Source organism: Lepus europaeus, chromosome 3 (assembly GCF_033115175.1).
Source record: "Lepus europaeus isolate LE1 chromosome 3, mLepTim1.pri, whole genome shotgun sequence".
In the NCBI taxonomy this organism is placed as follows: domain Eukaryota; kingdom Metazoa; phylum Chordata; class Mammalia; order Lagomorpha; family Leporidae; genus Lepus; species Lepus europaeus.
Genome location: NC_084829.1, coordinates 107,130,885 through 107,158,124, shown reverse-complemented (window position 1 = coordinate 107,158,124; position 27,240 = coordinate 107,130,885). Strand labels below are relative to the sequence as shown.

The 27,240-nt window shown below is 46.8% G+C and overlaps 1 protein-coding gene across 1 annotated transcript in view; it reads right to left on the bottom strand.

Annotated features, from left to right (window-relative positions):
- LOC133756617 (uncharacterized) overlaps window positions 1-27,240 on the bottom strand; it is a 167,765-nt gene that overhangs the window by 95,334 nt on the left and 45,191 nt on the right. The window contains exons 15-20 of the mRNA XM_062187238.1: window positions 19,902-20,094; window positions 17,864-17,991; window positions 11,200-11,400; window positions 10,398-10,525; window positions 6,534-6,762; window positions 3,173-3,375 (exon numbers count right to left, since the gene is read on the bottom strand). Coding sequence (XP_062043222.1) covers window positions 3,173-3,375; window positions 6,534-6,762; window positions 10,398-10,525; window positions 11,200-11,400; window positions 17,864-17,991; window positions 19,902-20,094 — 1,082 coding nt within the window. The remainder of the gene's footprint in view (window positions 1-3,172; window positions 3,376-6,533; window positions 6,763-10,397; window positions 10,526-11,199; window positions 11,401-17,863; window positions 17,992-19,901; window positions 20,095-27,240) is intronic.

Below are 27,240 nucleotides of genomic sequence, written 5' to 3'. Positions count from 1 at the left end.
CAAAGCAATCTACAGATTCAGTGGAATTCCTATCAAATTACCCATGACATTCATTTTTATTCAAAGATTTGTTTATTTATTTGAGAGAGTTACAGAGAGAGACACACACACACACAGACTCACACACACATACACACACATACAGAGAGAGAGAGAGAGAGAGAGTCTTACCATCTGTTAGTTTACTCCCCAAATGTCTACAATGGCTGAATCTGGATCAGGCCAAAACCAGGAGCCTGAAACTCCTCTGAGTTTCTCATGTGGGGGGCAGGGACTCAAGCACTTGGACCATCTTTTGTTGCATTACCTGGGAGCTGAATAGGAAATGTGGCAGTTGGAACTTGAACTGGTGCTCACATGGGATGCTGGCACTGTGGGAGGTAGCTTAACCCATTGCAGCATAACACTGACCCCATCAATGACATCCTTTACAGAAACTGCAAAATACTACTAATTTGTGTAGACTCACGAGAGTCCCTGAATAGTCAAAGCAATCTTGAGCAAAAAGAACAAAGATATTACAATATCTAATTTCAAAACATACTAGAAAGCAAAAGTCACAAAGCTGCCTGGCACCAGCATAAAAACAGATATATAGACCAATGAAACAGAACAGAGAAGTCAGAAATAAACTTATATGTTTATAGCCAACTTAGTTTCAACAAAGACAGCAAAAAGCATATCATAGAGAAAGGGAAGTCTCTTAAAACATTATGCTGGGGGAGGGGGTCGGACTGGCGCTGTGGTGTAGTGGGTAAAGCCGCTATCTTCAGTGCCAGCATCCAATATGGGCACCAGTTTGAGTCCCAGCTGCTCCACTTCCAATCCAGCTCTCTGCTATGGCCTGGGAAAGCAGTCGAGGATTGCCCAAGTCCTTGGGCCCCTGCATCCGCGTGGGAGACCCGGAAGAAGCTCCTGGCTCCCGGCTTCAGATGGGCACAACTCTGGCTGTTACGGCCAATTGGGAAATGTTCCAGTGGATGGAAGACCTCTCTCTTCCTCTCCTTCTCTCTCTGCATAACTCTGACTTTCAAATAAACAAATAAATCTTTAAGAAAAAAATGATGCTAGGAAAACTGGACATTCACAGGCAAAAAAAAAAAAAATCAAACTAGACCCTTATCTCTTATCATATACAAAAATTAACACAAAGTGAATCAAAAACTTAAATGCAAGACTCAAAAGCTATAAAATTACTGAAAGAAAGCATAGAGGAAATTCTTTGAAAGATTGTTCTGTGTAAAGTTTTTTTTTTTTTTTTGCATATGATCACAAAAGCACAGGTAACAAAAGTAAAAACTGACAAATGAAATTATATCAAACTAGAAAGATTTTGTACAACAAAGGAAGCAAACAAAAGAGTAAAGAGGGGCCGGTGCTGTGGCACACCGGGTGAAAGCCTTGGTCAGAAGTGCCGGCATCCCATATGGGCGCTGGTTCTAGCCCCGGCTACTCCACTTCCAATCCAGCTCTCTGCTATGGCCTGGGAAAGCAATAGAAGATGGCCCAAGTGCTTGGGCTCCTGAACCCAAGTGCGAGACCTGGAAGAAGTTCCTGGTTCCTGGTTTCTGCCTGGCCTAGCCCTGACCACTGCAGCCATTTGAAGAGGGAACCAGTGGATGAAAGACCTTTCTCTCTGTCTCTCCCTCTCTCTGTGTATAACTCTGCCTCTCAAATAAATAAATATTTTCTTAAAAAGTGGACATTTTCCAAAGAGGATATGCAAATGGCCATATGAAAAAATGCCCAACATCTCTAATCATCGGGGAACTGAAAGTCAAAACCAGAATGAGATATCACCATCCTCTATTTAGAATGGGTATTATAAAAAAGATAAATGCTGGATAGGATGTGGAGGAAAAAAGAACCTTTCACACTCTTGGTGGGAATAAAAATTAGAACATTATAGAAAACAGTACATCATAAGTTAGCCATTATAGAAAAATAAGCAATAAATAATAATAATGAATTAGCCATTACAGGAAATAGTATGAAGTTTCCACACACAAAAAACTAGAAATAGAACTTCCATATAGGATGGGCATATGGCGCAGCAGTTAAGATGCTACTTGGGATGTCCACGTCCCATACCAGAGGGTCCGTGTTCAAGCCCCAGCTCTGCTTCCAGTTCTGGCTTCCTACTATCGTGCACCCTGGGAGGCAGAAGGTGATGGGTCTCTGTCACCCACATGAGGGACCTAGCTTCAGCCTTGGCCAGCCTCATCTTCCGTGGGCATGTGGGGAGTAAACCAGCTGATGGAAGATCTCTGTCTCTATCCTGATCTCGCTGACTTTCAAATGCATAAAATAAATATATAAAACTTTTTAGAAAATGGGTTATCTTTAAAAAACCAAAACTACCATATGACTCAGCAATGCTACTTCTAGATTCATATCCAAAGGAACTGAAACCCGTATTTCAAAGAGACATCTGCACTCACATGTGTACTGTAGCACTACGGACAGTGACCAAAACATGGAGACAACCTAGGTGTGCTCCGACAGATGACCAGATAAAAGAACAGCGGCATTTATTCACAATGGAATATTATTCAGCCATAAGAAAGAATGAGTCTGCCCTTTGCAGCAACACAGATGGAACTGGAGGGCCCTGTGTTCAGTCAAATAAGTCAGGCAAAGAAAGACAAATACCACATGTTCTCACTTCTATGTAGAAGCTTAAAAGTTGATCTCAAAGAGGTAGAGTAGATGGGTGGTTATGGATGCTAGGAAGGGTGTGAGGGAGGGGAGGATGAAGAGAGGATGGTTCATGGGTACAGGGATGTGGTTGGATAGCAGGAGTAACTTCACGTTCCATAGCGCAGAATGATGGTTGACAACAATTGATTGAATATGATAAAATAGCTAGAAGAGAGGATTCTGAATGTCCCCAAGACAAACATATATGTCTAGGGTGACAGACATGCCAATTGCCAATGGCCCTGATCTGATCATTACACATCATATATGGTATTGAAATGTGACTGTACCCATGAATATGTGTAATTCCTATGTAACAACTTTAATAAATGAATAGATGACCCACTCTGGCTATTCTGGGGCAGGGCGGTGGGGCAAGGTTTGTGGGCAGGGAGCCCCGGGGTCTACATACAGCTCCCCACGCCTTTCCACAGAGCTTGTGGTGCTCCGGCGCCCGTGCCTCTGTACTGACCGAGCTAAGTGCGCACTCTGCAGACTCGCTTCGATCAGCCGGTGGCGGAGGGTCAAGAGCTCCAGGAGTCTGGCGAACGTGTCCAGGGGCAGCACAGGAGGCCCCGGCCCTTGTTCTTGTCCTGCTGCTGCTGCAGACTGGAGAGCCAGCAGGCCTATCTCTTCCACGAGAAAGGGATCTCCCATCACTTTAGCCGAAAACAGCTGCAAGAAAGCACACCTCCGTCTAACACAGAAAGGACGAAATCCGGCATATTAGAGAAGTATTGGCGGTGGCACAGACTCTGGGTCCAGATTTCCTGAGCTCACTTGCTGGCTCTACCACTTACATACTGTGAGGTTTTGGACAATGTACACAATACCACCGTCTCCCAGTTTCTTCATCTGTAAAGTAGGCATAAGGGTGATAACCAATACCTACTAAAACTCATAGACAATAACTACCTAAGCGGGATGTTAAGAGGAGAAGTGAGCTAATACCTGTAAATACTGTTATTGTTTTTATAAAGTTTGCATATAAATGAAGAATAGGACAAAGACAACCTAAATGGAAATATTCCTGATTTTGGAAAGTATTTGGGGGGGGCCAACAAAAACAACTTTTTTTTTAAATCAAGCCCTCAAATTGTAATTTCCAAATTTCCAAGTTTTTTCACATCTACTAACTTGTTTTTCTTTGGTATCACAGACACCTGTTTAGCAAGGTGGGGTCTGACCCAAGGCAGAGGCGTTCCAGGATCACTCTGCAGTACCAGGTTTCCTAATTCCAGGTTCATGAGTTCTGTGGTAGCCCATGCTGCTGTTATGGCTCTGGGTGACTCACAAAGTCACCGCATTGTCCTCTAATGTCTTGGTGGGCACCTGTGCCTCGATAGCTTTGTTCTAATGGAGCACTCCCAGCAAGGACCCCACTTGGGGAATCCCTTTCTGCCTGTCCTGGTGATCCCGCAAGGGGGCACAAGTCCCCTTAGCCATCCATTTCTCAGCCAAAGGACCCGCCTATTCAAGGATGCAATTTCTAGACTGTCGCACTCTTCCAAAGTGGTAGCCAAAAGACCTATTCAATGAATTCCTGTAGCTTACTAGAGGCAACACCCCTTCATGTTCTGACCTAATACAAAAGATTGGTCCGAGTGTTATTCATTTTTTATTCATATTTCCAGGCCCATATTCAAACACATTTCAAAAATAATCTGAATTAAGACTGTGAGGCAGGACTGGCGCTTGGCGCAGCAGGTTTAAAGCCCCAGCCTGCAGTGCCGGCATCCCATCTGAACGCCATTTGTGTCCTGGCTGCTCTACTTCTGATCCAGCTCCCTACTAATGCCCCTGCGAAAGCAGCGGTGAATAGTCCAAGTCCTTGGGCTCCTGCACCCACATGGGAGACCCAGAGGCAGCTCCTGGCTCCTGGCTTCATCCTGGCCCAGCCCTGGTCTTGTTGCAGCTATTTGAGGAGTGAACCAGCGGATGGAAGACCTCTCTCTCAGTCTCTACCTCTCTGTAACTCTACCTTTCAAATAAATAAATAAATAAATAAAGACTGTGGTATCAGTGAGAGACTAAACAGGATTCCCAGACACTCACTGTAAATTTCTAAGACAACTTCAAATATGTTTGTGAAACAGTACTGTAAGACAATGTGAAATGAATCCTCAATAAATGATCACAGGATAAATGGCTGGTAATTTGGGGAAAATTCTGTTTTAACTTATACCTCCCACAACACACACACACACACACACGCACACACACACCAGAATCATTCCAGTGGAACATTAAGAGAGTTAAATATTTTTAAAATAAAATCAAACTTTTAAAATTAGAATAGAATGAGACAAATATACCATCTACAGGAAGATTTTCCTTCTGAAATTAGGAGGAGAGTGGAAGTCACAAAGGAAATGACCACAGACAGACCATATCAAAGTAAGGAGTTTCTGTTAAAAATTAGACAAAGAGGAAATAGGAGCAGAAAATGTGATAGACAAGAATAAGAAAAACTCATATAAGTAGATAGGACAGATGTTAATATTTACCAACAGACAAACAAACAAAAGGAAAGAACAGAAAAAAATGAGCGAGCAACAGAACATTTGGGAGAAAACGTAATCTCTGCGAACAGCAAGGAAATGTCCATGAGTAGCACAAGGCCACCTTGCCTGCCCCTGAGCGCACTAGCACTGGCGCGATCTGCTTCCGCCCAGTGCTGCCTGGTGCACTCTGATACAGCTGGCGTTAGAAGCTGGCACGGCTCTTTTGGAGAGCACTCTGCCCATGTGCATCCAGAGATTTCGAGTTCATTCTAGTGATTCTGCTTCCAAGAACCTATCACAAGGAATCAATTCAAAATATAGGGGAAAATCTATAAGCGTCAAGATGTCCCTGACGGCATTTTAAATAATAATGAAAAATTTGAAACCACGCTAATGCTCATCCATAGGAAAATGGATCGAGAAGTGATGACTTATCCTTTAAGGGAATTACTGGGCCATAGCAGGGAACACAAAGACTTGTGCGCAATATGAAAATATCTGATATAAATGCTGAATGGGTCAAACTTGGAGACGATGGTATACGAAGGATGTGATCAGAACTATGTAAAATGTGCACCTGAATAACACTTGAATGCAGCAAAATAACAATCATGAAGATATCTGAGTGATTGTGTTTAGGTTACACGTCTCTCTTTCCTCTTGTGCTTGGATTCTCTGTAATTTTATATAATTTTCATCCATTTAAAATTGATCTGAAATACAACAGAATTTGGGTTTGGATGGGAAGGGCTGGGAGGCTGGGGCAGCCCCACGGAGCAGATGTTTTTGGCCTCTGGGCCTCTTGAAAGAGCTCTCACTTAAATTGGTAGTTTGAACCAGTCTGAGCTGCTGGGCAGGAGAGCTGGACAGGGTGTAGAGAAAGAGACGCTCTGAGAAGCTAAGACGCTTGCTCAGAGCCACCCAGCACGCTGACGGCAGGACTGAACTCTGTGCTCAGCAGATCCTGTCTCAAGATCCCAGATCCTGTCTCAAGACGAGGGGAAAAAAAGGGAATTTCAGGAAGAGAAAATGCATAATTGTTTATTTAAAATGGACATTGTTAAAATGTATGTCAATAATGAACCAGAAAACATTTCCTACATGCCTACGTCCCACTTTTCATTTTAATTGCAGCGATATCCTTATAAAATGAGAAACATTGACCAAAGCGGGGGCGGGGGGATCACATAAAAGTTCTGGCAAAGCCTATGACTATGATTCCTCTCTGGCCAAATACAGGGGAACAGAGCCAAACAGAAAACAAAGCTAAGTAGTAACATCTGGAAGGAAACACTCTTTCTGCCAGAGACCCCCTGGGAAAGGACCTACCTCTGTCTGGAGCCGCGCACTGTACCAGGTCTCGGGCTGGGTCGGGGCGAAGCACAGGTCCAGGGCCAGCCGCAGGATGCGTCGCTCCAGCAGGGCAAGGCCGCTGGCTGTTGTGGGTCTAGAGACCCGGCAGGCTTCCTGGAGGAGGTGGTCCAGGGCTTTGGGGATGAGTGCAGCCAGGCCAAGAGAAGGATGGAACTCCAGTAGATAAATGTCTTCCAAAGCTGGGCTTGAAGAAGAGAAACCGCAAGTGAGATTCACACGAGGAAGACTTGAATCTCGTCTGAAGATAATTTGAATTTAAAAATTTTAAAGACCTCTAATGTAGTTTCTATAGGTCCAGAGCATTATTAAAAAAAACCTGGGGTCCCAGAGGGACCTCAGAAGCCATCCAGTGGACCCCCTGGCTTATACAGGATGCTCTTTGCTTTCATTTGAATGCTTTTTTTAAATTTTTTTTTTTTTTTTGGACAGGCTGCAAGACACAGGCAAGTAGTCTGAAAACCCAGAAAAGTGCTGGGTCTAACTCCTGAGCCTCGCTCCTGACTCCAGCTGCCCACCAATGCACACTGTAAAGGCAGCAGCAATGGCCCAGGCAGCTGGGTTCCTGGGAGACCTGGATTGAGTCACCACCTACCAGCTTCCACTCTGCCCCATGTGGCTGTTGTAGGCATTTGGGAAGTGAACCAGCAGATAGGAGATTCTCTCTCTCTCTCTCTCTCTCTCTCTCTCTCTCTCTCTCTCCCCCCCACCTCAATTTCTTAAAGCCCAAGAAGAATCAGATTAAGGCTATAGATGGCAACACAGTTAACCATGTAGTAATCAAAGCTGAGTGTGGGTTATATGAGCAGTCTTTGTGCTTCTTCACAATTTTCACTCTAGAAATTCAAAACTATCCTGAAATGAAAAGTTTATTTAAAAAATTAGTAAATTATCTGAAAACAAAATAACTTAAAATAAAGGTGACTAAATAAAAAGCAAATAATATCTGGGGCTGACACTGTGGCATAGTAGATTAAGCCTCTACCTGCAGTACCACCATCCCATATGGGTGCTGGTTTGAGTCCTGGCTGCTTCACTTCTGATCCAGCTCTCTGCTATGGCCTGGGAAAGCAGTGGGAGATGGCCCAAGTGCTTGGGTCCCTGCACCTGCATGGGAGATCGGAAGAAGCTCACGGCTCCTGGCTTTGGATTGGCCTATATGTGGCCGTTGCAGCCATTTGGGGAGTGAAGCAGCAGATGGAAGACCTCTCTCCATCTCTCCCTCTCTCTCTCTCTCTCTCTCTCTCTCTCTGTAACTCTGCCTCTCAAATAAATAAATAAATCTTAGAAAAATAATAATAATTTTCATGGCTACTGGTTTTTTTCCCCACTTGAATATTCATCTCATTTCCCCCCAAATATTAAGAGACAAAGACAACTTTTACATTCTGTATACAACTGCCAGAAACATTCATATTTGCTGTGAGGATACTGTATTTTAGGAACGGATGTGGCCAGAACCAACACAACACTTGCCTGCAGGCTTTTCCTTTGGAAATAAAGGACAGAGGCCAAGTTATGGCCCCTTCTGTACCGGCACAGGGCTGAAGAGCATGGATGCTGCCCTTTAAACCATGCAAACGGGACTTTTCTTACTCCAGCATCCTAAGACATCGGCCCACAGTCTGCCAAGGAATCTGATCAAGCAAATAACATTCGCCTTTGAGACTCTCTCGATGGATTTTAGCAGCTGTACGGTCCTAGCCTGTTCTGCCAAAACCCACACGCACAGCTGGTGCCTTGGCTCCAGTACAGTGGAGGAGTCAGTCCTGAGAAAGGTGGGTCTATGTAGAAAACGCAGAGTTTTGTGCCTAGAATTCCCAGGGCTCTTCAACCAGAACCAAGGAGAGCGTCTCAGCACTGGCACCCTGCCTGTCCCAAGACGACACCGCAATCCACAACAGCAATGTGTCGTCTGCCATCATGGCTGGACTGGACACTGCGCAGAGGCATAAGGGCATGCCCACACTGTTCACCTCTGGGTCCCCACGCCCAGCACACCTCCCGGTACGTGTAGGTGCTCAACAGGTGTTTGCTGGGTGTTGAAGAGAGCAGGACAGCTTCTCCCCAAATTCAGAGGCGAGAGGTGCAGACCCAGAGCCACATGGATCAACCTAGGGCTTATCATTCGTTTCCCCGTCCCTTCTGTCCCCAAAGGCTGGAAGGGAGTAAGGCTGGGGATGGTCACGTCAAGGGGGTGACAAGGCCTGTGCCCTCTCTGAGCAGTCTCAGCAAACGTAATCCTGCTCCTTGGAGAGGTCTTGGTCACAAGACAACTCTGCAGACACCTTTTTAGTGACGCTTGCTAGAATCAACTAATTCCTTTTTGAGAAACTTTCAAGCACACACAAGTTTCATATATAAGGGGGGTCTTCAAGAAGTTCATAGAGAATGCATATTATGAAAAAACTATGCATGGATTTCAAGGAGTTTCGCACCAAAATAAGCTTACTTCTTAATTCCATTTTTCTCTAACATTTTTTTAAAATGTAGTTATTTGAAAGGTACATACACACACAGATGTTCCATCTGCTGCTACATTCCCCCAGTGTCCACAGTCAGGGCTGAGCCAGGCCAAAGCCAGAACCCTGGAACTCAATCCAGGTCTCCCCCATGGGTGGCAGGGAGCCCAGCACTTGTGCCATCAGCTGCTGCCTCCTGGGTGTGCGTCAGCAGGAAGCTGGAATTGGAAGTAGAGCTGGGACTTGAGCCCAGCCACGGTGATACTGGGCTGTGGGTATCCCAAGGGGCACCTCAACAGCTGTGCTGAATGTCTGCCCCTATTTCCATTTTCCCATGAGTTGTGTGTGGGCTTGTGTGGTACCTCGGATTCAATCCTCTCGTCTTAAGAGCACCTGCTTTTTCCCCTAGGACTTTCCAAGGTAATGACGGTCCTGCGTGCAGTGGCACAAGCATAAATCCTAGCCTCCCATTCTTTGTTATTTACGAAACAGACAGAAATGCAATATACAAGGGAATTCCTCTTCTGTGGTTTTTATACCCATGTCTCTTATCTCCCCAAATACTTAAGGCTGCCTTCTGGAGTCAAAATATTTTTAAATTTTACTTTTTTAAAAAGGATTATTCTAGGGCCTGCACTGTGGCTTAGCAGGTAAAGCTGCCACCTGCAGTGCTGGCATCCCATATGGGCGCTGGTTCATGTCCCAGCTGCTCCAGTTCCGATCTGGCTCTCTGCTATGGCCTGGGAAAGCAGTAGAATATGGCCCAAGTCCTTGGCCCCTGCATCTGCGTGGGAGACCTGGAAGAAGCTGCTGGCTTCTGCTTCAGATCAGCGCAGCTCTGGCCATTGTGGCCAGTTGGGAGTGAACCAGCTGATGGAAGACCTCTCTCTCTCTCACTCTCTCTCTCTGCCTATCCTCCTCTCTCTGTGTAACTCTGCCTTTCAAATAAATAAATAAATCTTTTTTTCAAAAAAAATTATTCTATTTTAAAGGCAGAGCTACAGAGAGAGAGGAGAGGAGGCAATCTTCCATCTGCTGGTCCACTCCCCAAAAGGCCACAACAGCCAAGGCTGGGCTGAGCTGAAGCCAGAGCTTCATCCATATCTCCCATCTGGGTGCAGGGGCCCAAGCACATGGGCCATCTGCTGCTGGTTTCCCAGGAGCATTAGCAGGGAGCTGGATCAGAAGTGGAGCAGCCAGGGCTCAAACCGGTGTCTATCCGGGATACAAGCATCACAGGCAGCAGCTTAACCTGCTGTGTCACCATGCCGGCCCTTAGAGTCATATTTAGATTTAACACTACCCCTTCAAATTAATCTAGAAGAGAAAATGCAAAGTGTCTAAGCCAACACCAACTTACCAGCTGTTGTTGATGGAAATCAATTGTTTGCAAATGATGTTGAGGGGAAGGCCGAATTTATTCCTATCATCAACATCGAGATGATCTTCTCGCCAAAGCCTCTGGACATATTCCCGCTGACACTCTATCTACAAATGCAGCATGAACATTAAAATTAGAAAAGGTTGAGCCCTCCCAGGGGTGTGAGTTATGAGCCTTGACATGAGAAGGGTATCTCCCTTCGCACGTCTTCACCATCTGACGAATTTTCACCCAGACACTACTTGGAAGGTCGTTTGCAATGGACCTGCTGGACTCTCAGTCTGAGCCCAGAGTCAGCTCAGGGAAGCAACAGCAACCAATGTCAAGAGCAAAAGAAAACGTCTTTCGGTCACATCATTCACTCTCAGGAAAAAAACTTCCCACCAGATTGTAATATCCTGCGTCTCCTGTTTGCTTCCCACTGCAGCCTTTTTCCCTGGAGGACTGAGAATGGGATCATTTCTTTCCAGGTCCGAAAAATAGTCCCAAAAAGCTTAGAAAGAAATGCCACTTGTACAATCAGGTCTTGGAGAAAGATTTATCACTAGTTCTTCTTCCACCACCAAAAAACACTGTGATCGAATTCCCTGTGGACCATTAACTGTAATTAGGGTTGGAAACCTTCCTTTAAGGTCACAGTTATGTCTGGAATTCAACAGTGCAAATGAGCCTACAAACACACACTACACATGCTGCCTATAAAAAAGCACCCCTTTCATTTCCGGTCCATGCTTCCCACCCCTCTGTCGCACGGGGTAGCTGAAGACCCAGCTGCACTTACCTGCTGGTGGAGGATGTGCCGCACTAGCTGCAGGTGCAGCCTCAGGCAGGTGCATTCCTCTTGGTAGGCCTTAATGAAGTATGGGTGGCCGAGATCGAACCTGGGGCGCCGGTACATGACGTCAGTCATCACTTGAGCTAAGGCCAACCTCTCTTGAGGATCCAGCGTGTGCTGGTAGGCTTCGAAGTAGCTATCAAGAAGCTGCAAGCCAGGCGGATGGTCAGGGAAGGGCAGAAGTGGCCCTAGGATCCCGCAAAAGGAGGGGGGGGGGTCCCATCCTATGCTTTGGAAAGCCTGGGGCCTCTGGGTAGCGGCTCTGGTGCAGGCCGATACATCACCAGTACAAACTGGTGTGGTTAGGAAACCCCAGGCAGAACCAGCGGGTCAAGGAAAGATCAATCACCGGCTTTGCAGCCAGAAGAACCACGCTGCACGCTGTGGCTCTTTTGGCTGGTCCTCTGCCTGCAGCGCTGGAACCCCCGGTTCTAGTCCTGGTTGGGGTGCTGCGTACTAGTCCCCATTGCTCCACTTCCAGTCCAGCTCTCTGCTGTGCCCTTGGAGGGCAGTGGAGGATGGCCCAAGTGCTTGGGTCCCTGCACCCGCATGGGAGACCGGAAGGAAGCACCCGGCTCCTGGCTTCAGATCGGCGCAGCACCGGCTGTTGTGGCCATTGGGAGAGTGAACCAACGGAAGGAAGACCTTTCTCTCTCTCTCTGTCTATAACTCTGTGTGTCTCTCTCTCACTGTCTAACTCTGCCTGTCCAAAAAAAAAAAAAAAAAAAAAAAAGAACCACGCTGCAGTCTGAGCTTCTGGTTCTGTCCCCTCTTTCCCCCTTCTGTCACCCCAAATAGAAGTGTTGTATAAGTAATAATGTGTCATAATTATATATGCCAATGGGGCAGCATATTCAAAGGCCTTTCACCAAATGTACTTAACTCCAACACTTTTCTCCAAGGACCCTCCTCTGCGTCTTTCCATCTCGAGTCTCCTCCCATCTTCCACATCCTTGGCCCCATTTCTGACCATTCTTTTTAAGCATTTGCCCAGGGAGCTGTGGGGCAACAAGGGAGGGGCCCACTGTTCTCCACCCTTTTATTTACTTCCAAAGGGGCATGGTTACATGCAGGTAAGATCAGGTAAGGGCATGAGATCACACAGAGGGCGGGGTGAAGGCGTGGTCTCCAGTTCACAAATCTGATTTAATCCTATCTGCCTGCCTATAGCAGCAGGGTCCCAGCTTAGGATTTCAACTCTGTGATCTCTGGGGAGCCTTTTCTGATTATCATGATTATCATGACCAACCACACACACACAAATAGAGTTCACGCATGGAAGAGAAATCCCTTCAGCTCACAGACCACTGTAAAAGCAGGATAAAAAGGGACCCCTTCCACTGCTAGTGTCTGGGTTGTCAAAGTGATGTGACTGCCACTGCCACAGGAGCCCCTCTAGATCTCTGCACACTTGGTGCCTCTGTGTGCCAGGCCCTTCCCAGAGGAGCCTGGACTGGGGTGCAGCACTTTGTCTGAAGGAGGACCTGCCATCCTCACCCTCCATTCTACTGCCCTGATCATTGCTATGCAGGTGAAATTTGAGCAAACATTTTTTTAAAAAATATGTATTTATCTATTTGAAAGGTAGAGTTACAGAGAAATTGGGGGGGGGGGTTATCCACTAGTTCACTCCCCAAATGGCTACAACGGCCGGAGCTGGGCTAATCCAAAGCCAGGAGCCAGGAGCTTCTTCTAGGTCTCCCATGTGGGTGCAGGGGCCCAAAGATTTGGGCCATCTTCTACTGCTTTCCCAGGTGATAGCAGAGAGCTGGATCAGAAGTGGAGCAGCCAGGTCTTGAACTAGCACCCATGTGGCGCTGAAGATGGCAGCTTTACCCACTACGCCACAGTGCCGGCCCCAGGAAAACGTTTCTAAGTGCTCAGCTGAAGTGTTTACATTTTATAGACATGCAATTAAGATGTATTGTCACCTATCTTGTATTTTCATATTTTGGAGTCAGACATGTTTTGTTTTCAGATCTCAAATATTTTCAATAGTACCTGAAAAGCTCCTAGACTCTGAGCACCTGGGCTATAGCACCTGATCAGGTCCTGCTGGGAAGCTCCTGAACTTTGACCTCTCCCAGTTCCACAACGCCATTCTCTCCTTGGCTGATCTAATCCAACAGGCCTCTTCCGCGGAACTGTCCCCTGAGACATCTCTCCCTCAGGGGTCTTCCCTGGCTGGCTGCTTCCTTTCCAGAGGCTTCGTTCTTATTGGGAAAGGCCTCTGCAGGCTCGGCCCTGGTGTGGCTGCCAGGAGGAAAGTGCTGAGGTTGCCATTCCAACCACCCTGAGAACCCAGCGTCCCTAGAGAAAGAGCACGCTTGTTTCCTGGGAAGCTGGTCCTGGTGGTTCAAGGCCAGGAAGTTGGGCCTCTGCTTAACAAACAAAGGAATTTCCTAAAAAAAGATAGAGAGCTCCTCGCATTGTGGGAAGAGTCCATGGAGCAAGACAGCAGTGCCAGGAAAAGAGTGGGAAGGAGGACGTGCCACTTGAATGCAGACAGCAGTGCACACAGGCACAGGGGAGCAAAGGACCCTGTGGCAGGAAAAGCAGCTGGAGGAAATGAAGACACAGACAACAAACTCACAGGATGCCAGGCTTCTGAAACCTGAGTAGCTTGCAGCTGCCGACAGGACACCTCAGGCCCACAGCGCCACAGCCATCCAAATCCGCCATTCTTGACCTAAGTCAAGGGTCCTTCGACAGTCTGGAGAGACCTGAGGACCACTATTCATAATAATTTGTTAAGGTTTCTTTCTTTAAAAGGTACAGTAACTGAGAGACACACAGAGAGAGAGAGAAAGAGAGAGAGAGAGGTCTTGCAGTCACTGGTTCACTCCCCAGGGCTGAGCCAGGATGAAGACAGGAACCTAGAACTCCATCCTGGTCCCTACATGAGTGGAAGGGCCCAAGTGTGGAGGCGGAAGGCGGGGATCCCATTTCTTTAAGGGAGCTCTGGGGAAAATGAAACAAGCAGGGTGTTTTGAGGCCTTGTTCCACCTGCCAAGCTCTAGAATTAAGTCCAATTATTAAATAGCAGAAGATAAGGCAGGAATGAATGGATGGGATAAGAAGTGGCTCTAGGGAGAGATTAGGAAGAGAACAATTACTTTCCTAATTCATTCTGGGCTCACTTGAACCTTTCTGGCTGGGCCAGAGCAATCCCCGGATCTGGCTAAGAGCGTGTATACATCCTTGACCTATTTCCATACAAAGGGTCCAATTGTTTGGTCCTTTGGCAGGGGAAGGTCACAGGGAGTGAGGGAGGAAGGTTCTCGCTGGTTCCAGTCTGCCACAGTGCAGAGGCCCAGGTTCAGTGGCCATGCTCACTATTGCTGACAGGTGTCAGACTGCAGGAATGAAAACACAGGACATCCAGCCAAATTTGAGTTTCAGGTAAAAAGGAAATCCTTTTTCAGTTAAGTGTGTGCTGGATATTGCAATATTTTACCTAGGGAGCAGCTGGGAAGGAAACCGTGGCTCTCAGTTTAAGCAGGGCAGGCTTTCTGGAGCTTTGTGCTCCTAGGTGGGCCTTTGCATAATTTTATTACGAATGCTTTCCCAGCAGGGGTGGGACTGGATTCTTTCTACCTCCTGGGTTCTATTTATTATCTGTTTGCTAACTGGCCCATTTCCTTTAACCTCTGGGCTGGTGTTTATCTCAGATGTCTTCCTAACCTGTCAGATGCCACCTGTGTGTGTCAAGGGCCAGCTCTCCCACAAAATTACCTGGGGTACACACTGTTGGAAGGATGATATATTGAGAAAACAGACTAAATGAATAATCCCAAACCCTGCTGCATTTATATTACTTTTATCACAAACATCCCCCCCCTCCCCGCCCCGGGACTTAAAAACTTTTTAAAATCATATTTTAGAGCGAATGAAAACACAAAACAGAAAATCTATGCTAGACATAAACTGTCACTGTATATTTGCTTTTCAAAGAATACACGTGAAAATGAGCAGCAATGTGTCTTTTGTGTCTGTGGAGAGAACTGGCAAAAGGTACCTTGTTCATTTAGGTGAGAGGCTCATGTCTGGCTTCTCGAAGTTTCTTAATCCACCACAGTTCACACCCGTTCTAATTTTATGAGCTTTCATACATAATGTGATTGTTTGCAAGATTTGAAGGGACGGAGTATGTTTAAGCAATTCTTAACTATAGCGAGTCCAATATATTTAACAATCAAAAACAGCTGAGAAAACTTGGCAGCGGGCTCGGGTCTGGGGGAAATCAATTGTGCTTTGGGTAGAAATCTGGTGTGTCCATTAAAAATGGGCTCTTTCGACAGTTTCTGACTTGAAGGCCAGACTTTACAGCTTTGGCAGAAACAGCTCAGTTGCTTTAGGAAACTTATTCTCAGGATAGAAAGGAGGGAGGAATTCTCAACGAATGCTTCCAGTTAAAGCAGTTTCATTAACCACAGAAGGACCTAGTGGACATCCCTCATAGCTTCGCACAGACAGAACCATGGACCGAAGCGTGGAGAAACTGGTTCGTTTTCCAGTGCTCTCTGCCCTTCTACTCTTGATGATCATCGAGGCCTTCCCAGAGGCTGTGAAAGAAAGGCAGCACAGGAAGAGGCGGGTGGCATTTAAAACTCAAGCCTGGAGAATCTTGTGTAAACCCGGGATTTTGTTTCCTTTCCACCCAACCCAGCCTTACTGGTGAGTGCACTGCTTTACTTAGTTGATCAAAACAGGCTTTTAACCGGCAGATCAAGGTCGTAGACACATCTGGTGGAGACCAGTTATCTTTGGAAAGAGGAACTTTTATTTTTTTTTTTGAGCTTTAGGCACGCACTTTTTTGGGGCAAGCCAGTTATTTTTACAATAATCAAGTGACCTACATCTCCATGAGAGGACACAAAACGGTAAGCCGGACATTCTACCAGAACAGCCATTCAGAGAAAACACTTCCACTTCCGCATCTTCCGACCACATCGCAGGGCGCTGCACTCTGGCCCCCAGCCCTGGTGCTCTCCTGAAAGACCCCAGAGGCTGCCCTGTGGGGCCTGAGGGCTGACCCCACCGCATGGGCTGCGAGTCATCTTAACGTTTCATGCCGATCCACACTAGTAAACACCCCCTCTCAATTACAGCTCTGGGCTGGCGCTCACAACACTATGCCTCCCTAGCTTTACTCCAGTCTACTCCACCACCCTTTCTTGTTCCACGGCCTGCCCGTGAGCTACAAACCTGCACCTCTACCTCTAGTGCCTTGTGTTCCCTCTCTCTGCTGTGTTCCCCATGGCCCTCAAATGTGCCTCAGTTACAAACTGTTCGCCACTGGGTTGCAATTTTTGCTGAGAGATTGGATCAACTTTCATAGGCTATAAAATTCCTTAAATCTTCTCTTATTCACATGTGCCTAATGCCAAGGGTAGCACCTTGTAGGATACATACTCATGCTTGATAAGAGAAATTCCTAACAATGGGTGATCATCAGAGAGGCCAACAATCCATCCTAAGGACACAAACAAAGGTCAGTACACCTGTAGTGCTGCATTTATTACTGAGCCATGAGCCATTTCTGATGCTACCATGATTTAGTAACTTCCTGTCTCCTGGCTTTAAATGCATGCCTTGTAATTCACTGCACTCAGCACTCTTTGCCCAACTCCTTTCCCCCACGCATATGTCCCATGTATTTCTAAAGGCCATGAACAGGTCAGTCAGCTTGCGTCTTGCAAAGTGAGGCTGGTCCTTATGACTGGACCATGGGCACGTTTGGAACCGTCCTCCCTCCTCTCTAAAAGCACACATGGGGCCGCTGCTGTGGTGCAGTGGGTTAATGCCCTGGCCTGGAGCGCCAGCATCCCATATGGGTGCCAGTTAGAGTACCAGCTGCTCCACTTTCCATCCAGCTCTCTGCTATGGCCTGTGAAAGCGGTAGAAGATGGCCCAGGTCCTGGGGCCCCTGCACCCACGTGGGAGACCCGGAAGAAGCTCCTGGCTCCTGGCTTCGGATCAGCACAGTTCCAGCCGTTGCAGCCATCTGGGGAGTGAACCATCGGATGGAAAACGCTCTCTCTGCCTCTCCTCTCTCTGTGTAACTCTGGCTTGCAAATAAATAAATAAATCTTTTTTTTTTTTTTTTAAGGCACACAGCTTATGAGAAAGGCCTAAACTGTACAACACTCTCACAGGTTACACCATAAGATAAAGGAGCATCCTTCACATTGTATTTTTGTGTGTGTGTGTGAGGCAGAATCACAGGGAGGAAAACTTGCTACTTACGTCCTCATAATTTGTTGAGATGATTGAAATAAAATAAGTATTCAGTTGTTGACAGCTGATCTGAAGTTCCCACTGGGTTTAACAACAGCAATTACTATCGGGCTTTGTTTTTAAGACTGGTTTTTAACAGGTGTTGTGCCTTCTAATGACAAACACCTGGAGCGCCCATGTGGGAGACCTGGATGGAGTTCCAGGCTTCTGGCTTTGGCCTGGCCACACCCTGGCCATCGTGGCCATTTCGGGCTTGAATGAACAGATGGGAGATATTTCTCTCCCTCTCTGTCTGTCTGTCTGTCTCTCTCTCTGTCATTCTGCCTTTCAAATAAATAAATAAATATTTTTTAATTAAAAAACAAAATACCTGGCGCTTGTTTTCCAGAAGAGTGGCTTCCCAAGTCCACAGGTGATACAGCACTGCAAACCTGTCCACACCCGCGTGGGCCCATCCCCAGTGCTGGCCGCTTTCCACCTCACTGCCCTCTCTGTGACCTGGGGAGAAGGGGGAGCAGGTGGAGGTGATCAGACACGGGCCTCTCACCAAAGCTGCTCCCCTTGGAAATGGGCCCCTCGGATTTTCAGCTCCACGCTGGGGACGCAAACACCGGACCAGTCACTGGGACTCCCAACACCCGGCTTTGGAACTCTCTACAAAGAGGCCCGAAGAAGCCCTCAGTGCCTTGAGACCTGAAGACTTCCAAGGCAACCCAAGTTTTTGTTTTCATTCCTAATTTGAGTCTGAAAGACTAATTTTAGACATGAAACCCAAATTCAGTTAACATGAAATCGATGCTAAAATGTCTTCAAACCCATAATTTTCAGGCAAAGCATAAATGTCTCCTTTTCTAAAAACAGACCCCTGGTGGTTTAACAATAAATCCAATGTAACCTTGTAGTTCCATTAATATTAGCTAAGTCAGAATTTTTCAGAGCTGTTTCCAGGATATTTCTTAAATGTGCTAGTTGCTAACTTAATAAAGGTAATCACCATGATTACTCAGCTGAAATACGATGTACTTCCAAAAGGTGGTGGGAAAATGGAATTAAAATTGGAATTCTGACAACCATGCCTAATTTTTACATAACCTGCATTTTCTACCAGCTTTTAAAAATCTTTTCCCACTAGATTATTATGTGTTGTTATCTGAAGTATTTTTCTACTATATTAATATTAGTTTTAAGTACCAGTATTGCTATTGCTTTAAATTTTTCAGTGGCCTATTGAGGATGAAATAGCAGGAAGTAAGAGATGTTCAAGAGCTAATGTGAGTTCAATGATTACCACACATCCGATGGACACTAAGTGAGGGCAACACTCTAACCAGGACCTCTCAGCAAACGAGAAATCAAGTTACAGTGGATGACTAGAGTCTGACCAGCTGCACTGAAAGATGCCTGTGTGGCTAAGTGACTAAGTGTTTCAATCAAATTAAATTCTCTGCAGCTAGAAACAGTTGCATAATAAATTAGTACAGACAGCAATGATGCATTAGTGTGTAGGATCACCAATAACAATAAAAGCTAGTGACTGAAATTAAATACCCCAGAATGTGGGGTGCCATCACTGTATCCTATGATTCAGATAGCAATGATTGTGGCAAAGACAGAACAAAGAGTCCCATCCTATATTAAATTAATTGTCTGGGACCGGGAAAGTTGCTTAGTCTAACCCCTTTGATAAGTGTTTTATAACAATATGAACATGAATTATCCCTAATTACAGTCTGCATATATTTCACCATAGCTCAAACTCTTGCTAAATTTCCCTTGAGGTGTTGCAATGTGTCTAGAAATTCTAAGTTCTTTCCAAATGTAAGTTGAATGCTATCATGTTCCCCCGCCAAAAAAAAAATTCTTACCTCATCTATTTCTAAAATTGGAGATTTCTGATGCTGGTGTCCAAAGGAAGAACACAGAGTAGAGGTTACCGGAGAACCCTGCATAATACTCCTGTCCTGCGGGCTTGTCTGGCACTGTCCTACCCAGATCCGCTCGCGTGGTGGGCACTTGCTGTTAGGAACCCAGGGATGTCTCTGCTCTCAGGGTCAGTTTCCTCAAGGTCAGTTGCTTAGAAAAAAGTCCCTCACTTCACTTGTTTGCTTTGCTCCCCTAAGGGCCCTGCACCCAGTGGGGGACATAGAAAGGTCCCTGGGGCATCAGAGTCTGTACACCAGCAATGCAGCCTGAGGGGGTACTCACAGTCTCCTCAGCAGGCAGGTGGAGCTGCAGACAGAACCGGATCTTTCCTAGAGTGAGTGTGTGCTGGCGGTAGTGGATTGTGCTTGCTGAGTTTTTAGATACTATTGGATATATGTCATACGCTGGGGTGGGGAGTGCTCTGTGGAACCCTCTGTGGTTTCAGTCTGCCCACCCAGATGACTTTCTAAAATCCGATTTCTCACCTTTTTCTTTCTGGATGTAATGGCTGGCCACAAGCAGCAGCTCAGCCTCCAGCCCCTGCAGGTCACTCAGGGCTACGTCATACATGATGTACACCCCGTGCTGGTCCTGGCTGTGGATGCAGCCAGCAGCCGTGCTGTAACAGTCATCCTGCTCCTCCACTTCGGAGAACTCCACGAATCCGGTGCCGTGGGCCTGGAGAAAGAAAAGCCAAACCAGGAGTTACTGGAAAAGGAGGGCTATGATCCACCAGCCTCAAAGGCCCAGGCAGGAGGCATCTGACCCCAGACAGCTGGCGGTCAGCATGGAGCTGCAAGTACTTGGAAAGCCATGTACAGAAAAAATGCAAGCACAAAGAATGTCAGTGGGAGACGTACTTCCTGAAGTAGGTAACAACAGAGGATTGGTTCTTATTCTGATGAATTATAAGTCACTGGGAAAAGGCAGCCAGGCCAGTCTAGTCTTAAAGGGGGTCTCTGGAGTTAAAGTGCCTGGGTTCAGGTCCTGGCTGTACCCCCGTTTCCTTGCCTATCTCATGGGAACAACAGAGACCATGTATACTGCCACAGCTGTCGCGGGGCATGTGACATTACGCAGGTGAGGCACCTGGGGTCCGCAGACTTCAGGTGTGAACATTTTCGTTTTCATCCTCTAAGTACTTCTAATACGCATCAGCAGTGTCTGAGGTCTCACTAATGTACCAGGTTGAATGGTGACACACACACCCCCAACCCAACAAATCCACATCTTCTTAGAACTTGTGAATGAGCTCTTGTTTGGAAATGGGGTTTTTACAGATGCAAGAAACTTAAAATTAGGTCAGACTGGATTTCGGTGAGCCCTAATCCAATGACTGGTATTTTGATTTTGAATTTTCATGAGAGAGAGAGAGAGAATGCCGCATCCACTGGTTCATTCCCCCAAATGCCTGAAACAGCAGGTGCTGGGCCAAGCCAAGGCCAGGAGCAGGAAATGCAATCTGGGTCCCCTCGATGGGTGGCAGGGACCTAACGACTTGAGCCATCATATGCTGCCTCCCAGGGTTTGCATTAGCAGGAAGCTGGAATCCGAAGAAGAGCTGGGACTTGAAGCCCGGCACTCTAATACAGGATGTGACGTCCCAAGCAGCATCATAACCACCAAGCCAAATGCCTGCCCCTGGTATTATAAAAACGGGAAATTGGGGGCTAGCGCCATGGCGAAGTGGGTAAAGCTGCCACCTGCAGTGCCAGCATCCCACATGGCTGCCAGTCCAAGTCCCAGCTGCTCCTCTTCCAATCCAGCTCTCTGCTATGGCCTGGGAAAGCAGTAGAAGATGGCCCAAATCCTTGGGCCCTGCACCCGCATGGGAGACCTGGAAGAAGCTCCTGGCTCCTGGCTTCAGATCAGCTCGGCTCCAGCCGTTGTGGCCATTTGGGGGTGAACCAGCAGATGGAAGATCAACCGATCTCTCCCTCTCTCTCTCTCTCTCTCTCTCTCTCTGCCTCTCTGTAACTCTGCCTTTCAAGTAAATAAATAAATCTTAAAAAAAGAAAAAAAAAAAAAAAGAGGGATAATCGGAGACAGGCCTGGAGGGAAGAAGTCCACAGGAAGACAGCAGTAGAGACTAGGGTGATGCATATACAAGCCAGAGAATGCCAGAGACGGCCAGCAACACCCAGGAGCGGGGTCAGGGACTTCCGGGAACTCCTGGAAGCTGGGTGTGGTAAGGCAGGATCTCCGATCTCCTCCGAGCCTCGGAAGAAGCGTGGTTCTGAGGACACCTCGAATTTGGACTTGTGAGAGAGCACACTGCTTGTTGGGAGCCACTCAGCCTGTGGGGCTTTGTCCTGGCAGCTCTAGGCCACTCCCTGAGGCCTGGAGTTTCCAGCACAATGACATTTTTCTTAGGCAGCTCAGACCCCTGCTCCTGGGAATCCTCTGCCAGTGACCATTCTCCTGGTTTCACACTCCTCCGCTCGCCTCCAGCCTCTGACCGCCCTCGCTCCGTGCTGACTCCCCACGCTCCCCACTCCCCACATCACCCCCTCCCTCCCTCCCTCCTCACAGCAGGACTGAGCCACTGCCCTTCCTGGGGCCACTTTTCTCCCCAGTGCTTTGAATCCCGTCCCCTCCCCCCTTGGAAGCACCCCATGTCCTCCTCGGTTATCCAGTTCCTCTCCACCAGACTCTTCCCCACGGACAGGGCAATGCACTCACGCCCTTGCCCAGCTTCCAAGTGGTCTGCCTCCAAGAGGCTATCCCATTTCCTCGACTCCATTTCCTCACCTCCTTCTCCTTAACCCTTTCATTCCCTCCCAGCCCCGGCCCTGCCAAGCCTCCAGTCCACTCTGGCCAAGGCCGACGGTGACCTTTTTCGCTCTCCACCCACGGGCTCCTTTGTCATCCCCAGGAGCTCCCAGAGCTCCGACACAGCTCTGTGCTCTGTGCCACCTGACTCATTCCCCTCCCCGGGGCAGCTGCGACTCCAGTCTCCTTCCCCAACACCTTGAAGAGTGTGTTTCTGTCTAGGGCCCCCTCAGGTGCCAGTCCTAGGACCTCACCTTTTCCTCCCATCTTCCTTCTGCGTTCATAGCTCAGATGACCACCACCCTGTGTCATCTGCTCCCCAATTCCTATCTCTAATTCAGACTTGGGAGCTCAGGACCGAGGTATCCAGTGACATCTGTGGCATGCTTTCTGGGGCAACTCAGGAGTCCCTCAACTTTTTTTTTTCTTTTAAAGATTTATTTACTTATTTGAAAGAGTTACAGAGAAGGGGAAGCAGAAGCAGAGAGAAAGAGAGAGAGTGTGTTGGTTCAGTCTCCAAATGGCCGCAACAGCCAGGGCTGGGCCAAACCGAAGCCAGGAGCTTCTTGTGCGTCTCCCATGTGAGTACGGGGGCCCAAGGAATTGTCATCTTCAACTGCTTTCCCATGGAAAATTAGCAGGGAGCTGGATCGAAAGTGGAGCAGCCAGGACTCAAACCAGTGCCCATATGGGATGCTGGCGCTGCAGGTGGAGGTCATTCCCACCGCACCACAGCACTGGCCCTGGCCCCAGCCCTCAGCTTTGACATGATCAAGCAGTGCAATCTTCCCCTACAAAGCTAGGCCGCTTGCTCTGGTGAGAGTCATTCCCGACATGTCCAATCTACCACCAAGTCCTGCTGGGTTTCCTTCCTGTTTCTCAACATCCACCCACTTCTTTCCATCTCTGCCACCCACCACCCGTCCAAGCTGTTATTATCTTTCCCCGGGACTCTTCTAGGAGTGTCTAAACTGGTCTAGCCTCCTAAATGGTTTGTCCACATCCCCTCTGGCCTGGTCCACATCCCCTCCACCTCACCCCCTGTTGGCAGAGGATCTTCTAGAAATGCAGTTCTGATTATGTCATCCCAGGCCTCCTTAAAAATCCCGAAAGGCTTCCTATTGCTCATAGAATACCACAAAGTGCTTTTTAACAGGGCCTGCAGGATCCGGCCCGTACCTGTCTCTTTGGTCCAGTGCTTCCTAACCGAGGGAGCTTGTGTCCCCCAGAGAACATCTGGCCAGGTGTGGAGATACTTTGATTGTCACAACTTAAGGACATGTGGTGGGTAGTAGCATCTAGGCATAACTATATATATGCCCTAATTATGAAATCATTGGTGGGTCAAACAAAATTATCAACTTAAAAAATTAACCCGCTGTAGACTTATGAATTTTGAATCCTGTTTACAGTTGCCTCAGCATGGCCAGACCAAATGACTTCACGGGCCTTTTACAGCCCGCAGCCTGGACAATCCCCGCCCCTGACAGAGGTAGAGGCCAGGGGTGTTGCCAAATAGCATTTAATGCACAGAACAGCAAAGAATGATCAGGCCCGAAGGATCACTAGAGCCAGGCTTGAAAAACCCTGGGCTTGTTTTGTTTTGCACCTGTTTTGTCCTGACTTGCTGTGTTCCAACCACTCACGACTTCTTTTGGTTTCTTGTGGATGTCACGCTTGCACACAGGCTGTCCCCAATCAGTGGAAAGGCTCCCTCTCCCCTCTGCCTATAAACTCTCTTTATCTTCCAAGCTCAGCTCAATTGTCACTTTTACCCCACCCCACCCTGCCTAGCGCCTGCCTGGGTCGTCATGTATCTCACCATCGCTCTTTGAAGACTCATAGTGATGCCGCTGTTTGACAGTGCTTGTGTGACTTCTAACATTTACCTCTCCCTCCGGGTTATAAAGTATGGGAAGGGTGAGGGCCGTGTTATTGCTTAGTTCTCATCTTACATATAGAGGCACTCAGAAAATACTTGTTAAATAAGAGAAAGGATGAATATATGAGTGCTTTTTTGCTATTTTTGCACATAGCTTTCTTCAAGTCTATGATTTATGATCTCTACCTGTACTTTTAATATCTACAGTCAAGAACCCTGTGTTTTGCCCTCAAAAATTTTGCTCTCATGTCCCTGCAGATGTATACATCACTTCTCTACGGGGATGATAATGCTGCTGGTTCTTGGAGGGTTAAAAAAATTCTTATTATCTTATGTATAATGTGCAGACCTACATACTGTGCATATGCAAACAGATGGCCTATCTCTGGTTTCAACATTTCCTTGGGTAGTAGTGATCAGGGGGAAAAAATGTTTAAAAAGGGTATTCACCGGGGGGTCCATGATGTAAAAAAGTTTAACACTGGACTGGTGGCCAGTGCTATGGTGTAGCAGGTGCCTGCAGTGCCAGCATCCCATATAGGCACTGGTTCAAGTCCTGGCTGCTCCACTTCCGATCCAGCTCTCTCCTATGGCCTGGGAAAGCAGCAGGGAATGGCCCAAGTCCTTGGGCCCCTGCACCCATGTGGGAGACTTGGAAGAAGCTCCTGGCTCCTGGCTTCAGATGGGCCCAGCTCCAGCAGTTGCAGCCATTTGGGGAGTAAACCAGAGGAAGGGAGATCTCTCTCTCTCTCTCTCTCTCTCTCTCTGCCTCTGAAACTCTACCTTTCAAATAAATAAATATTTAAAAAAAAGAAACATTGGGCTGGATATAACATATATGTAGCACAGAACATAAATGTTACTACAATTTCTAAGTGTGCAGCTCAGTGGCATTAAATACATCCCCATGTTGTGCAGGCAACACTACCACCATCTCCAGTTCTTCCATCTTGCAAAACTGAACATCTGTGCCCCACTAAACAGTAGCCTCCAGTTTCTTTCTCTCCCCAGCCCCTGCGAATTTGATCACTTCTAGGTACCTCATATAGGTGAGGCTTGTTTCATGTAGCATAATACCCACCCTCAAGGTTCATTCACATGGGAGCACATGGCAGAATTTTCCCCCAGTTTAAGCCTGGATTATACTCTGTAGTATGTGTGCATCACATTTTGGTTCATCTGTTGATGGACATGTGGGTTGTTTTCACCTTCGGTTCATTATGAATAAAGCTGCTATGAACATAGGTGTGCAGATACTTATTTCAGTCTCTTGGATATATGCCCTCAAGTGGAATGGCTGGATCATAATTATTCTAAAAATTTTTTTATGCCTCCACACTGTTTTCTATAGCTGCTACACCATTTTACAATCCTACCAACAGTACTATAAGGTTTGCAATGTCTCCATATTCATATCAACATTCCTTATGTTCTGGTTTTATAAATGATAGATATACAAATATAGATATAGATATTGATACAGTATATTTTTATATTTTAAGAAAAACTATCTGATTTTCTTGATTCATGGGTCATTTAAATGATTGAACCAGTGGCTCCTAACCTTTTGTCCCACATTTATTTATTCCTTTTTTAAAAATCTTTTTTTAAAGATTTATTTCATTGGGGCTGACACTGTGGTGTCGTAGGTAAAGCCTCCACCTGCAATGTTGGCATCTCATATGGGTGCTTGTTCGTGTCCCGGCTTCTCCACTTCTGATCCAGCTTCCTGCTAATGGTCTGAGAAAAGCAATGAAAGATGGCCCAAGTATTTGTGGCCCTGCCACCCACATGGGAGATTCAGATGAAGCTCGTGGCTCCTGGCTTCGACCTTGTCCAGCCCTGGCCATTGCAGCCATCTGGAGAGTGAACCAACAGATGGAATATCTCTCTGTCTCATCTCCCTTGTCATTCTTTCAAAATAAATAAATAAATCTTTTTGGAAATGATTTATTTTATTTATCTGAAAGGTAAAGTGACAGAGAGGGAGATGGAGAGGAAGAGAAAGAGAAAGAGAAAGAGAAAGAGAAAGAGAAAGAGAAAGAGAAAGAGAAAGAGAAAGAGAAAGGGATTTCCTATCCTCCAGTTCACTCCCCAGACAGCTGCAATTGGCCAGGGCTGGGCCAGGCTGAACCCAAGAGCTTAGAACTCCATCCAGGTCTCCCACATGCGTGGCTAAATAATGTGGGCCGTCTTCTACTGCTTTGCCAGGTACATAAACACTTTGCTCCATAACCATTTATTGTATGGAATCCATTTATCTTTACATTTTCATCAGTGGTGTCCTGGCTCTCTACAGGCTTGTCGCTTGGTTTGCACTGCCCACTGCACACGACAGGACACTCTCTGAAACAAGTGGGTGATGGCCAATATCAGAAAGGTGGACAGGGCACTCTCTGGGCCCCTCCGGCCCATGGGCTGTACTTAATTCTTATGTGCTGTCATGACTTAGACTCATAAGCATTCAAGCAGAAACTTGGAACCCTTCTAAGTACACGTGATCGTGGCATGTAACAGCCTATCAAGGGGATATTTCATAGCAAAGCATTCTTCTAGCAGCTTGTTTGCTTTTGCTTTGCTTTTTGTTTTTCTTTAGTCATGAAACATTTTCATAATTCAGAGCCTCCTTTAACTAGAACTGCAAAAGTGAAATGATTGCTTCTTACAAAGGGAGCGGCACTGGGGAAAACAGAACAGGTGCTGAGAAAATGGCATGTGGTAAACGAAACATACACAGCTCTCTTAGATTTGTAAACTACGGGGTTGGCATTGGGCTCCTGTCTCTTGTTATGCATAATGAGCTCTTTACTTGGAGAGAAAAAGTATTTAAGCAATTTACAATAAAAGTCTTTGCTGATATACCTGTAGAGGGGGATTTTACAAGGTCTATAAAGAAATGGCTCCTCAGTTGAGTTCCGATGCTGATGGAAGCAACAGTAGAGTAAGATGCTGACTTTAATGTCATTATCTACGCTGTAATGAACTTAAAATGATCTTACTTATTTGAGAGACAGAGAAATACAGGCAGACAGAGATCTCCCATCTGCTGGTTCACCCCCCAATTGCCTGCAGCAGCTGGGGCTGGCCAGGTCAAGGCCAGGAACCTAGAACTCAGTCTGGGTCTTCCACATGGGTGGTAAGGCCCCAAGTGCCCAAGACCTCGCCTGCTG